Source organism: Odocoileus virginianus, chromosome 1 (genome assembly GCF_023699985.2).
Source record: "Odocoileus virginianus isolate 20LAN1187 ecotype Illinois chromosome 1, Ovbor_1.2, whole genome shotgun sequence".
In the NCBI taxonomy this organism is placed as follows: domain Eukaryota; kingdom Metazoa; phylum Chordata; class Mammalia; order Artiodactyla; family Cervidae; genus Odocoileus; species Odocoileus virginianus.
Window position 1 is genome coordinate 101181684 of NC_069674.1, and position 14881 is coordinate 101196564.

Sequence of the window (14881 nt, forward strand, 5' to 3'; positions counted from 1 at the left end):
AGTCACCTCTTTGTCACCTCTGTGCTTGATCAGGTGCCACGCTGTGCCCTTTACTTCAGCTCTCAAAGACTCACAGGACCCAAGGCCCTTTTCTCAGGAGATGCTTCAAGATTCTGTGAGCTAGCAATGTTACAGGTCATGTCAAGTAATCCGGGACCAACACCAAAAGCTTCTTCTACTCCCCCGTCAGAAAGAATATGCAAAAAATTTCTTAGCAGACAGCTGGCAGAAGTGCACAGGCAATTGATTTTTATGTCATATGTGACGGTAGAAGATCCTTAGCTTCAAAGAAGATTTCAGAGTAACAGTACACAGTTACTCAAAACTAACTTAGTTCCAAAGTTTATCACCTCTGACACTGTATCTGTGATACAAAGCAGATACTTAAGAATGGCGAACATATGATCCTATACCTATGCCTGACTAACTGGCAATTCTTTCCCTGAATCACCTAAGCCAGGTTTTGCTGTTCTAAGACAGAAGTTAAATTCAAAGAGAACAAAGCTTACAGGTAAAAAAAAAAAAAAAATCCATTATTTAAAAAGTAAAAAAGGGAGGGAGGGAAGAAGGAAGTCTCACAATCACCATTCTGCTGGCCACTCAGGCGCTGAAGAGGCTTACCCAATGAAATTACTTCTCACACTGATTTCAGGATGTAAGACTATTAAAATTAGAACACAGTTTTAAAAAAAAAGGAATTCCATTATAATTTCATGCAATCTGTCTGCTGTGAAAAAAATACCAAAACGCAGTCTCATTTGATCATGTTAGAGTATAGTATTTATTAAATTTCATCATTTATGATCACTGTGTCATTAACTCTAACAGAAATATTGACATTTAAAAACACAGACAGCATACTGATTTTTCAACTATTTAGCTTACATGTACTTTTCAACTGTCATGCAGTGTTCATAATTAAGAGACATTACACATTAACCCTCTCGTATTACACTTATTAAGAAGTAAATCTGAGGGTAGAAAAATGCCAACATAAATTCATTCTCCGAAACCACCCGTGAGTGTACTGTCACTGTTCCTTCTGCTCATATACTGAGAGTACATTCTTCAGTAAAATGGGTAGCTGTAGTCATGTAACAATAGTTATGATGAGGCAATATCATTTCAAGAAAGAAATACAACAAATGAGACCAAAAATTGAAGAGCTGAGATCACGGCATATAAAAATCATTTGCAAAGACCACATAAACTTCAGTGTTTTCCACTTTCCAGCTGGAGAGAGCATGCACAAAGTTTTCTTAAGACAGATGTCAGCAGTGCATGAAAAACTGGCTTTCATGTCACGCGCGCTGAGAGACCATCAATGCCACTGAGGAAAAAGAACTCTGTTCATTATCTTTTGGGTCTGTCTATATCATCTATAGCTGAGAGAAGTTTTTGTCTTGCTTTCTTATTGATATGGGATCCCAGGCAAACATTTACCAGGTTGGTCAGCTGCTTTGTTGAATACTCCTGCTCAAAAAAAGAAGATTCAAATTTAGTACACTGATACACATGTGTGTGATCAATGCAGAAAAAGAACAGGCAGATAGATAATCAGGACTCAGTGGGTAACTACTGAGCACTACAAATCAATGGAAAGCAGTGGAAATTATAACTGAGACATGGAAAACAAACTGGTTACAGAGTTGTAATAAGGGAATGAGAGTATCTACAGCATGAATTTGAAACAGGAACCACCAGAATCTTTTTAATATGGCACGTGCTGTAATCAGGCTCAGTCACTAATTGTGCCTGACTCTGCGACTCCATGGACTGTACAGCCCACCAGGCTCCTCTATCCATGGAATTCTCCAGGCAAGAATACCGGAGTGGGTCGCCATTTCCTTCTCCAGGGGATCTTCCCAAACCACAGAATGAACCTGCATCTCCTGCACTGTCAGGCAGATTCTTTACCGCTGAGCCAGGGAAGCCCTTCATATGGCACATAACATGCCAATGCTTATTATTTTTAAGATCACACATTATGCCTCTTTCTGTGATGGTCTTTGTCATCAAGTTATCAAAACACCCTGACATTTCAAGAATTTATATACATATAATAAAATACTACTAAGTAAGTAGCTTCTAGCACTGCACATTTTGCACATTTTAGATAAAAGAAAAAAAAATCTCCAAACACAGAACAACTCTTCTGAGACATAACAAATGAATAAGGTAATAACAAAGATCAGAAAATTATTGGTTCTTAAACCTTTGTATCTTAACAGTAGCTAGAAAGTAAAATTGAAGCCACAGCTAACCTGTGAACAACTCAGGGATTAGGAGTGCTTTCCTTACAGTGGAAAACTTGCACACAATTTATAGCTGGCCCCCCTCATCCAATGTTCCTCCATATTAAAGAATTTAACCAACTGAGGATAATGTAGATATTCACTATTGAAGAAAACTGTATATAAGTGGACCTGTACAGTTTAAATTCATGCTTTCTGATGGTCAACTACCTAAGTATTTGTTTGCTGTACAAATTGATTTAGTTCCTGGATTTCAGATAAGTTGTCAGGATGAGCATGATGAACAGGACTCTTCGGAAAGTTCTACATCTTGATTTGGTTCTGGAGAATTAAGACCAAGAGTTCAGCAAGAGAAAGAGCTGTGTTCTATCATCTAATGAGAAAAGAACATGTCTTCACTGGAGACATTAAAGATGGTACATCTTCAAAACACAGGAAAGAGTTCATTTTAATAATTAGGCAAACTGCTCAGTTTGTGTGTCTGATCTCTGAGAGCACCTGTTAACACCTGGTGAATTCTCTCAAGTGATGACTCAACATTTAGGAAGTACCACCTAGGCACCACACCAGGCATTGTGGAAAGAGCTCTAGAAAACAGGGCAATCTTGCTGAAAGGAAAATTTCACTGTATTACAAATATCAGTGAGTAAAGCTCTTCCAAAACACTAAGCTATGACAAACTTAGACAGCATATTAAAAAGCAAAGACATCACTTTGCTGACAAAAGTCCATATGGTCAAAGCTATGGCTTTGCCAGTAGTCACGTACAGATATGAGAGTTGGACCATAATGAAGGCTGAGCGCTAAAAAATTGATGTTTTCAAACTGTGGTTCTGGAGAGGACTCTTGAGAGTCCCTTAGACTGCAAGGAGATCAAAGCAGTCAATCCTAAAGGAAATCAGTCCTGAATACCCATTGGAAGGACTGATGCTGAAGTTGAAGCTCCAATACTTTGGCCACCTGATGTGAAGAACCGACTCACTGGAAAAGACTCTGATGCTGGGAAAGATTTAAGGCAGGAGGAGAAGGGGACGACAGAGGATAAGATGGTTGGAAGGCATTACTGACTCAATGGACATGACTTTGAGCAAACTCTGGGAAATAGTGAAGGACGGGGAAACCTAGCGTGCTGCAGTTCATGGGGTCACAAAGAGTTGAACACGACTCAGAGATTGAACAACAACAATAAAAAATGTTAGCCCACTGTATCAAAAGAAGAAACCCTAAAATGGGCATCTTTCTCACATCAAATAATGGATTTCAATAAGTTGGGCTTTTTCTCCTCAGATACTTGTCCCAAATCCCTTCCTCAATACCAACTCCAAAGTGTTAACAGCTTAAGTTATGAAATGGATTCTAGCCACATTCAGCAGTTCATCTGCATCTGATCTAGCATCTTGTTCCTCAAATGACAGAGGTCAATGAGACAAAAAGTGCTGACATCTCTCAGTTCTGGTGTACTGATCAAAATCACTGAAAAGATGTGTGTTTCTATTTTGCTGTCAAAGATCTGAAACTGCCCTATGGTGGGCACATCAACACAAAATTCAGGTTAATGGTCCAGACTAAACCTCACTTCCTTTTTCTAAAGTGCTGAAACTAGAAAGGATGTGCCTGATAAATACAAATAATTCCTTACTTCCTTATTCAGTCAGATGAAATAAAAACTTACATAACTTTCACCTATGATGTTCATAGCATGTGAATGCTAGAGTTATTGATGGAATAAGATTCAGTGAAGATTTCAACACTTCTCATATTTTCATTAAACCCATCTTCACATACTGCCTAACTAGACAAATGATGTAACAATCATATCAAAAAGCTCCTCGTATTGAGCATTCTCTGGTGATACATGTTGACTTGAACTGTGTCAAAAATTCAGAATCTTAAATAACACTTAGTATATGTAGTATTTTTCTCTACATATCTATATACTCACACAAAAGAAAAACAATTTTATCTATACTTCAGGTAAAACCTAATGTAGGATGAAGTTAAATTGAGCTATTTAAATAATAAATATTAGTATATTCAATCATTAGGCTTCACTGGTGGCTCGATGGTAAAGAATCTGCTTGTCAATGCAAGGGACGTGGGTGCGATCCCTGCATTGGGAAGATCCCCTGGAAAAGGAAATGGCAACCCACTCCAGTATTCTTGCCTGGAGAAATCCCACAGATGGAGGCACCTGGTGGGCTACAGTCCATGGGGTCACAGAGTCGGACATGACTTAGCAACTAAACAACAAATCCAATCAACACTAATACACGTCAGTGTGTTTAGAACATCACTGTTGATGGCTAGAAGCTTTAAGTTATACATCAATTCAGTTCAGTTCAGCTGCTGTCAAGCCTGACTCTTTGAGAGCCCATGGACTGCAGCACGCCAGGCTTCCCTGTCCATCACCAACTCCTGGAGCTTGCTCAAATTCATGTCCATCGAGTTGGTGATGCCATCCCGGGTGGTGGTAGCGGTAAATAACCTGTCTGCCAATGCAGGAGATGCAGAAGACATGGTTCAATTGCTCGGTCAGAAGATCCTCTGGAGAAGGAAATGGCAATCCACTCCAGCTTTCTAAAAATTATATATAGACTTGAGCTTGAGAATCATTTCAATGTTCCTGTATTTGTCCTGAAGTTTACCAACTTCAGCTCTTTTCCTACAACACAGTTGCAGGACAAACACAGCTAAAGTTCAGACTCTGTTTTTCCAGATAATTACAGTTCACAAAGTCTCAAAAGGATCTGATGAGGCAAAGGGTGTTTTTGCACAGACACAATGTGAATATGGTAAAGAACTGGCCTAAGGAGTTCATGCTACCAAAAAAAAAAAAGTTTCTGTTTCATCCATATGATTTTGAATTATCTAACATACCACACAAGAACAACACAAAAGACAAAGAATAAAAATTTAATTAACTGCTTCTCAGCTCTTACCCTGTGCTCTTTGATCCAGCGTTCCATGTCATTCTCAGTTAGATAGTATGCTTTAATATAGGTTTCCACAAATTCTTTATCCGGAATGGGTCTAATATCAGTTAGCTTTTCAAGTTTCATTAAAAACTGTTGAAAATCCAATTGCATCAAGGCACGACCCTCATTACTACACTTCTTGACGTTGGCATATCTAAGATACACAATAATAAAAAAACACAAGTTATGGGATGGTTAGGAAAAGAAACCTTTAGGCACTTATTAAACTTTTCTCTAACCCACATTTGCTGAGATGCTATAAGAAAAAGAGGACGTAAGTGTTGAGTCAGAAGGACTGTGTTGTATTTGGGCCCTGTCACTCAGCAATCATTTTACTTATCTGGGCCTCAGTTTTCTCATTTGCAAAGCAAAGAGATCAAGCAACTTCTAAGGTTCTTTGCTGTTCTACAGGCCAGAGTTCTGCAAAATCAATTAACATACTCATCTATAAGAAAGTTAAACTGACATTTAAGTTAATCTGGCTGCCAAGAATTATTTATAAAATAAAGCTATGAATATTCTCAATTAGCTTCATAGAACTGTTCAATGTAACTACTCAATGCAAAGAAAACAAATGAAATAACTCTCCCATAAACACTCAGCAAACCTAAGAAACAGAAGCATAGAAAGGATATACATATTTCTCATAATAAAACACCTTTATAGACTTGTTTCTGAGACCCCACACTACTAAAAAACTGCATGTTCTAAGGTGGACTAGTAATAAGAATACATTTGTTAACCCTAACAGTACAATTTTATTATTCATTAAGTCAGTGTTTCATTCCTTCCATCACACAAAATGTGGAGAATTCAATCTGAGGAGATGAGGTACTTTCCCTAGGAAAATCTGCAAGAAGACTACTTTATATTACTTAAAGTGATGGAGCTTTTTTATTTTTTAATAAAGTGTTTATATTGAAATATATAATATTTGTTTGTCACTATTCTACTATTAAACAAATTTATTAACAGTAAAATCCAGTCATGACTGCTGATATAGAAACATCTTGGGATTTATAGCATTGCTGACTTTAATACAAAATGCCAAGGCTGTTGTCAGCTTGTCACCATCACCTTCCACTTTCTGACACGTTCTTTTCTATAACAAATAAGAAGTGAAGAGAAATCAGATGAATGACAGTGTGAAAATTCAACTGATGTGCCATTCTAGATCACTGTGAGTGGTCTTTGAAATAGAAGCTTGCTTTCCAGGTATATTTTAAATGTATTACTAATTCTTATTTGTGTTCCCGATGTTATGGACAGAGTAAGCATGACCTCTGAGTAAGTGGGAAAATTACTTTTGACCTGTAAACTCAACATATGAAAGATTTATCTGGTTTACAAGGACATAATAATGATACTCTGAGCAGTGATATAGTGGTTTTGAGGACTGATTTTGCCATGAGAAAATTAGGAGACATTAAGCCTTCTCTGCATTTCAAAGACTGGGTGAACTTGGACAAGTTACTTAACCTCTGTAGCCTTGATTTTCTTAGGCAAGGCTATCTTTCTGTTGATAAAACAGAGAACAGTACTATCAAAAAGAGTTTATGTTAGGATTTGGTGATAGAATCCTGTGAAAGGCTTGAAGGGCTTGGTCCAATAAATGACAAATAGTAATCAATGAACAGGATGTATAATAATCATCAGCATAATTATATTTGGTAATAATGGTTTAACTTTCAGATAACCATTAGCTGGTACATTCCTCATTCCTCAACTAGTTGATTCTAAGTCATCAGAAAGAAAAAAAGGGACACAGTGGGATTTAAGGTCTCTGAATTACTATAATGAGACTGTCTGACATTTATCACTATCTTTTATCTATTCTCTGCATCTGTTGGTGATAACACATAATGTTATTCATATATTATGACTGAAGAATCAGATATGCTTTCATGGAAAACTTACCCTTCCACAATAGTTCTATTAGCCAGGCGTATACAATGTTCCCAAAGTATATTAGACACAGGCAAGGGTATCCGAACTCTCTTAGAAACTTCATTTAACCGCATGTTAAACTGCTCAAATTCCTAAGAAAAATCATAGCCACATGTGAATACAATTATAATGCTTTCCCATCTTAGAGGCAAAAAAAACCCTAAAAGACTCAGAATGAGATCAAGTAAAACAAAAAGAGATAATGCCCAAGATAATTTGGACTTACTGTGAAGTATATGAAATTGACTAATCATGTTGTAATGTAGAGTACACTACATTTCCTCTCAAAGGAAGTAAGTGCCATTAACTGATTAAACAATATTCAAATGTTTCTACATCTCAAATTTTCTGACTGTTGGTATGAATTAAAATGGCTTTATAACTAGTATGTCTTTAAAAATATCTTCAAGAGACCCAGAGTTTTTAAAAAAATGTTTTAATGAGCTTTCAACTCAGAGTAAACTATTTGTAATTTGTAGCTGTACTCCTTAGAGAGCAGTCTGATAAATTATTCTCTTTACTGAACATTCTTTTAAAGTAAGTATCAATACATGATTACATACTGAAAGAGTCGAGTCATATAATAGCTGTAAATTTTCAGCACCAAAAATGCTCCATATTATCTCATTACCTATAGAAAAACTGAACATTTTTATTACTCACCAGTACCTTTTATAATACTACTCTCCTAAATATAAAAACATATATCATTTAGACAATTTCAACAACATGAAAACAGCAGATGGCTCACCCTTCAATAAATTTATATTTCTGATTTCTTTGGACTATTATCATCTAAATATGTTCATTAACAAAAGTAAATGCTGTTGATTCTTTCTTGACAATACAGTTCAAAAAAATTTAACAGCCCTTAAAACAGTATTTTTTTCTTTCTCAATAAAGAAGCCATGTAACACGTAACAAGCCAAGACTGACAATGTGTTCAAGTAACACACAGGTTAGAAAAAAAATCTAATCTGATCATCACCAGTGAAGCTACTATTACATGATGGTTGTGTTATCCTTAGCTACCTCCTAGATCACATTTTTTTTGATGATTAATTCTTTGACAGTTAACAGCTTTTAGTTATTTATGAGAAAGCAATGGATCTTCAATCCATTAAGCTTACTTTTGAAAATCAAAGTAAATAAGTAATTGCTCTTACCCTTTTTTCATTTCATGAATCTACCAGAACCAGTAGTATTTGCTACCAGATTTATGCTTCACTACAGTAAAAGTGGCTTCAGATTTTAAAAGTCACAATACTTTTGATTAATATTTTAAAGATAAATTTATATGCTTATTATATAAAATGCCATGCTGCTAATTGCTAAATCCAATCTTCAAGAATGCTTATTATTAAATGAATAATAAAATTATTTCATTTTACTTATGATCCATTTGGGGCAACAAATGCTGACTGCTTTTACCTAAAGGTTTGGACTTGGGAAAGTAACAAAAAGAACAAAATTCATCATAAAAGTTCCCTTATGAGAGAAAGTCTTAAACTGCTGAAACTTGAGTTCAGGTTAATAACCTCAGTAACACTGGCTCTTTCTTATTTCTTGAAATTAAGACTAATTGAAGCAAATAGTCTCTCTCTCTATATATATATATATATATAAATACATAAATAAATAAATAAATAAATATATATATATATATATATATATATATATATATATGCTGAGGGCAGAAGTCTTTTTTCTTGCATCTCCATAAGTACTGTAATTGTTGTTTAGTGCTAAGTTGTGTCCAACTCTTTGCAACCCAATGGACTATAGCCCACTAGGCTCCTCTGTCTATAGGATTCTCCAGGTAAGAATACTGGAGTGGGTTGCCATTTTCATCCTCTGGGGGATCTTCCTGACTCAGGGAACCCAAGTCTCCTGCATTAACAGGTGGATTCTTTACCACTGAGCCACCTTAAGGAAGCCCAAGTACTATAATTAGCAGGTTTTAAAAAACAGAATCAACTTTTCAAAAATAGAACCATTCAAAAAAGTGTGATTATAAATTACATGTATCTTTTATATTCCAAATTAAAATTCCCAGCTGAAGTCTCCTGGGTGCTCAAGAAATCAAAGTCCTTCCAGGTTGGCAATTACCGAGCACATGCAGATCTTGTGCTAACACCTGGACACTTTTAACTGATCTTGGCACCCTTAGTTCCCTGACTCTGAGGACAGTCTCCAAGTCCTCAACCCAGCCCTCCAGAACAGTCCTAGACACGCTGGGAGTTGGCACCCCAGATGAATTCGGCTGCTATCTCTGCTTTGATCTCTGGGTTTGTTGACTGAATCTCAAGTATTTCAGGCTATTATTTTCTGCCTTGGATGAAGCAGGTAAGAATGTTTGTAAATAAGATAAACAGGGAACCAGGAAGGGCCAACTTTCTTTTCGCTGACAAATATGAAGAGTAACACTTTTCTGAAAGCTGTTTTCCTTTTCTCAGCTGCACTTTCCTCACCTCAGACATGCTCATGGTTCATTGCCTCACTTCCTTCAGGCCTCTCATTATCACTTTGAGTCCTTCTTTGACCACAAGGAAATATATGGTATTCCTCCCCCACAACACTCTGCCACTCTCTATCCCTCTTCTTCTGGTTATTTTTTCACAAGACTATTCACCACCTGATACATTATATATTATGTATCTCTTTACTGTTGTCCCTGCTCTAGCATATAAATACCCTGATGGCACATTAAGCTCCTTAATTCACAACTAACTATATTGCTAGCAGCTAGATCAGTGTTTGACACATGTCAGATGATTTATAAATATCTCTTGATACATAAATGAAAAAAAACAACTATACTTCTTTTCAGAAAACTTATAAATGTTAAGTCATTAAACACAATGATGCTTGCATAACACAGAGCACAAGTTAACGTGATTTCTGGGAAAAACCAACTAGAATAGCCAGGAGTATGATCTCTTGCCGATGAATATAAATACACCATAGAAATGTCTTCTTGTCACTGCAGCCATGGCTATCGAGATTACGTAACATGAAAGGCAGCCAAGACACATGAAACAAACTCTGACTCAAACTGGGAAACTTGTGAGCAAAGACAAAATCTGCAAGGTATTCTTGGGTCTAAGAGAACACAAAATTTGGAAGGAAATCCAAACCCAACTCAGGAGCTTTAATATCACAAGAATGCTCAAATGTGGTAAAAACCATAATCTCACAACTTTAGAGTGACTGCAATTACAGGAATAGTTCCATACTATAAACATCTTTAACAAAGGTGTTTCCCAGAATACTTGCCTTTAACAATGTATCTACATATATGTTGTGCTGTGACATAATTTCTTTTACATCCCATTTCACATTAGCCATTAGGAGCAGCATCTGTTCATAATCAATGGCTTTACCAGCTACAATCCAGTAAATTGGTTTGCGTAGTTCACTGGCCGTTGAGACTGTCTAAAATAAATTTCACAGAAAAACAAACTTTTTCTAAAAGTATGAAATTTATAAAAACTATTTTGCCCCCATTTCTAGTACACATAGTATCTGAAAATAAAACACTATACATTTGGAGATAAAATTTATGAAAATACTTTAACTTGTGGGCAAAGATCTTACTCAAAACATAATTTTGAGACATTCAATATGCTTCAGTCCACTGACAATACAACAGTAAAACTACAGATTTCCATGGAGATGAGCAAATATTTCTCAAATTCTTCTGCTTTTCTCCGTTTCCATTCCCATTCCCACACTGCAACTCAAGATCCGATCATCTCTTACCTGAAGTAGTCCAAAAGTCTTCAAGCTGGTCTCCTGTCTTTAGGTTTGCCATCTGAAGTCCGTTCTTCACACCACCCCCAAAGCTCTCTTTCCAAAACACACACCTCACTGTAATACTCATCACCTCTCTGAAACCCTCCAGTGGCTTCTCAGCACCCTTGGAGCAATGTCCAGTTCCCAGCTGGGAGCGCTGGATGTCATGGAACTTCAGCTTACTCACTCCAGCCGTCTTTCTCATCACCGCCCCTTTTCCCTCGTCTAAGAATCTGGATCTTCCTCAGCTCCACCATGCCTCTCTCCCACCTGTGGGTCTTCATATAGGCCACTGCCTCAGTCGAAATATACCCCTTGAGGGCGATTTGTGTTGTTGTATGGCAGAAACCAATGCAACTTTATAAAGCAATTATCCTCCAATAGAAAACAAATTGTAAAACTTTTAAAAATAAAAATTAAATTATATAAACCTACAATGAAAGTATATCAAAAGCACAGATTAAAAAATATATATATACTCCTGACTCAGTCTCTTTCTCTGCGGTCCAGTTAAAACATCACTTCCTCAAGACAGTATTTCTCTGCCAATTATACCCGCCCCGTGTCTAGTCAAGGTTAAATACCCTGCCCTGTTTCTTTACCAGAACTATAGTCTATTTTAATAGGGTTTTTTCTTTATTTATGATTGAAGGATAATTACAATATTGTGTTGGTTTCTGCCATGCATCTGCAAATATCAGCCACAGGTATACACATGCCCCCTCCCTACTGAGCCTCCCTCCCACCTCCCACCCCATCCATCCAGCGGGTCACAGAGCCCTGGTCTAAGTTCCCTGAGTCGTTCAGCAAATCCCCACTGGCCATCTACTTTCCACATGTTAGTGTGTGATACAGTTTTAACTGGCTCTCACGAGACTAAACGTTATAGGAGAAGTTCAATAAGTATCTAGTTAATACAGGAATACATGAATGAATAAACAAATACTCTAATCCAGCTCTCCTGAAGTTGAGACACTGATCATTAGCAAAAAATAAAAAAATAAACAACATGTGACAGTCTTATCTTGCTCACAGTTGAAAGGATATACCAGACATGTCTGACCTGAGAATAAAACTGCTGAAGAAAGGGTTTTTTGACTGCAGGCATCACAGCATCCAGATGAGGCTGAAGGAACTCAAACTGTTCAGCCAAGAATACCCTAAAAGGGAATGAATAACCCACCATGTAAACGAAACACAGGATTTAGAGCCGGTCAATATTTTTGTGTAACTAATCTTTAAGATCTCTGACCAAAAGTTTAACAGAGTTATTTTCCATTTTAAAGAACAACCGTGCGTGGCCACTTGACACACTCATTTACAATTCACACAAAAATTAATGCTGAGTTACCGCTGAACGTGAGTTGATGTGAAAGAAGAGTGACTTCAAGGGAGCTAAGCTGGTTACTGCAGGGTATACAGTTATGCTACTTTGCATGTAAGATATGAGCAGTGACAACGCAAAAGGTAGAAAAAAGAATACAACGGTATTTTTTGAAAGGATTTCTTTCAAAGGTCCCATGTAAATTACACACAACAGACCCATGAATTCACAGATTTGATGCCTGGTGCTTTTCAAAAATAACCCAAACATTCATAACATGAAATAAACTAGAACTTGGCTGAGGCATACACATGAACTTCAGGGCAGGAGGCTGGTGTGCATGAATGGGAGTCACTCAGTCGGAAGACTGCTGGCAGTCATTCTATTTTTCCCTACCTTTTGTTACATACACAAAAACTCAGAGTATTCTGTCTGGCTGTATGCTCAGTTTCTCAGTCATGCCCATATGTTATGGAAGAAGCTATACTGTTTAATTTTATTAAAGAACTTGGTGATTTACAAAGGTCAAGGATCGACTACATTTAATACTAAATTGACAGTGTAACTACAGTTTCTCTAGAATCATAATTCAATAGGAAAATATAAAGAACTATACTATAACATGGGCTTCCCTGGGGGCTCAGAGTAAAGACTCCGCCTGCCAAAGCATGAGACACAGGTTCGATCGCTGGGTCAGGAAGATCCCCTGGAGAAGGGAATGGCAATCCACTCCAGTATTCTTGCCTGGAGAATTCCCTGGATAGAGTAGCCTGGTGGGCTACAGTCCATGCGGTCACAGAGTCCGGACACAACTGAGTGACTAAACAGTACCAGCATGCTGTAACATGTTTTTCTGAAGTCTCACTTAAAGCAAGGATCATGCTGCCAAAGAACAACCTTAAAAGATTTCCCTTCTTCCATTTATACACCTAAAACTCAACCATGCAATTTTAAAAATCGACTGGGACTCTATCTTAGGACATATTTCTCAGAACTACTGAGTAATTTAACTAATACAGACTACATTGCTTACTTTTATCATCTTTCTTAAATATTTAATGGCAAAGCAACTGTTTTTTAATAACTTACAAGGATTCTGTGGCGACCACTCTTTCCGCCAACCCATACAACGTGTCCCCAGATGTCAGAACCACTAAGTGACTGAGGTGGGGACTTGGTACCTTCTCCTTTCTCTCTTCTGCTGCTGTGAGCGTGGCAGTGGGGTCAGCTGAAACGTCCTGAAAACACAACACACACACACACACACAGCCTGAAATAGCAAATCTCAGAGCAATAAACGACACAGTGTTACAAAACTGGAACTGTAATTAAAATGCTCTCAGGCATATGTTAATTATACTTAACTTCAGTTCTTTTTCCCTCCTTTTATAGTTCCTAATTACTAGAACTTTCCTTTTTATACTAAAGGAAAATGACCCAACTCCATATAATATTTTTCTAAGCGTGGTCAAAGAAGAAATCCTTACGAAGTGACAAATATTTCATAGAGACAACAGTGAGAAGTCTTTCAAGAACTTGTAAATGTTGAAAAAGAGACTGCCCCACCAGGATCAAGCTGTTAAAATCCAAAAAACCGTGGTGTGATCAACCCTTTCACATCGAAGTTTTAACCAAGGTAACCCTGGTGTATTCCCAAGAAGGTAGGACTCAAATGTGGTTCTAAACTGAAATAGAATCAACTGTATTGTATATATCTACGGATAGATTAGGATTTCCCTGGTTACTCAGATGGTAAAGCATCTGCCTACAATACGGGAGACCTGGGTTCAGTCCCTGGGTTGGGAAGATCTCCTGGAGAAGGAAATGGCAACCCACTCCAGTACGCTTGCCCGGAAAATCCCATAGACGGAGGAGCCTGGTAGGCTACATTCTATGGGGTTGCAAAGAGTCGGACAAGACTGAGCGACTTCATGTTCACTTTCACGGACAGATTACTGATCTGCAGGAAGATGGTAGATGGAAATAAAAGAAAGGGATGTCCAAAGAGACGAGTGGGCTGAGCCTTAAAAGCTCCCTGAAGAAAGTTACAGCACAAAAACTGAACATAAACAAAGCTAGAAGTGTACAAAATGTAAATCTAGATTACTTTTTAAATCAACTTTATAATCACAAATATCTTAACATTTGCCTCATAGAAAAAAAGAGACATCAAATGCATAGAACTCTGGGAGCATAATAGTTTTATAAATTTAGGAAAATGGAGATAATACATTATAAAACATTTCAAGTTAGAAAATGGTTTTATTCTTTAGTTTTTTTTTAATAGCCTGTCTTCTACTAAAGGTACTGTCTCTCTTCAATCTCTAATTACTCAATTAGCATTTAAAAGCCATCATTTTGTGAACAACTGTGTTTTCTCTCAGGACGATCAAGATAAGGGAACTATGCAAGTTAATCACTGTCATGGCTCCATTATTTATTTCTTTCTACTAAAAAGTAAAAAAATTACCCCACTACTGTCAAAAAAACAAACAAACAATCACAAAATTTCATACTGTTTTGTACCAATTGGTTGCCTGGGCTATTATATTTAATAATTTAATTCTCGTGGCTATTTAATCACC

At 37.1% G+C, this 14881-nt stretch overlaps 1 protein-coding gene across 1 annotated transcript in view; it reads right to left on the minus strand.

Annotated features, from left to right (window-relative positions):
• Nucleotides 1–757: 757 nt before the first annotated feature.
• VPS50 (VPS50 subunit of EARP/GARPII complex) overlaps nucleotides 758–14881 on the minus strand; it is a 122557-nt gene continuing 108433 nt past the window's right edge. Inside the window, exons 23-28 of the mRNA XM_070471544.1 lie at nucleotides 13386–13534; nucleotides 12036–12132; nucleotides 10454–10612; nucleotides 7148–7269; nucleotides 5195–5384; nucleotides 758–1473 (exon numbers count right to left, since the gene is read on the minus strand). Coding sequence (XP_070327645.1) covers nucleotides 1354–1473; nucleotides 5195–5384; nucleotides 7148–7269; nucleotides 10454–10612; nucleotides 12036–12132; nucleotides 13386–13534 — 837 coding nt within the window. The 3' untranslated portion in view covers nucleotides 758–1353. The remainder of the gene's footprint in view (nucleotides 1474–5194; nucleotides 5385–7147; nucleotides 7270–10453; nucleotides 10613–12035; nucleotides 12133–13385; nucleotides 13535–14881) is intronic.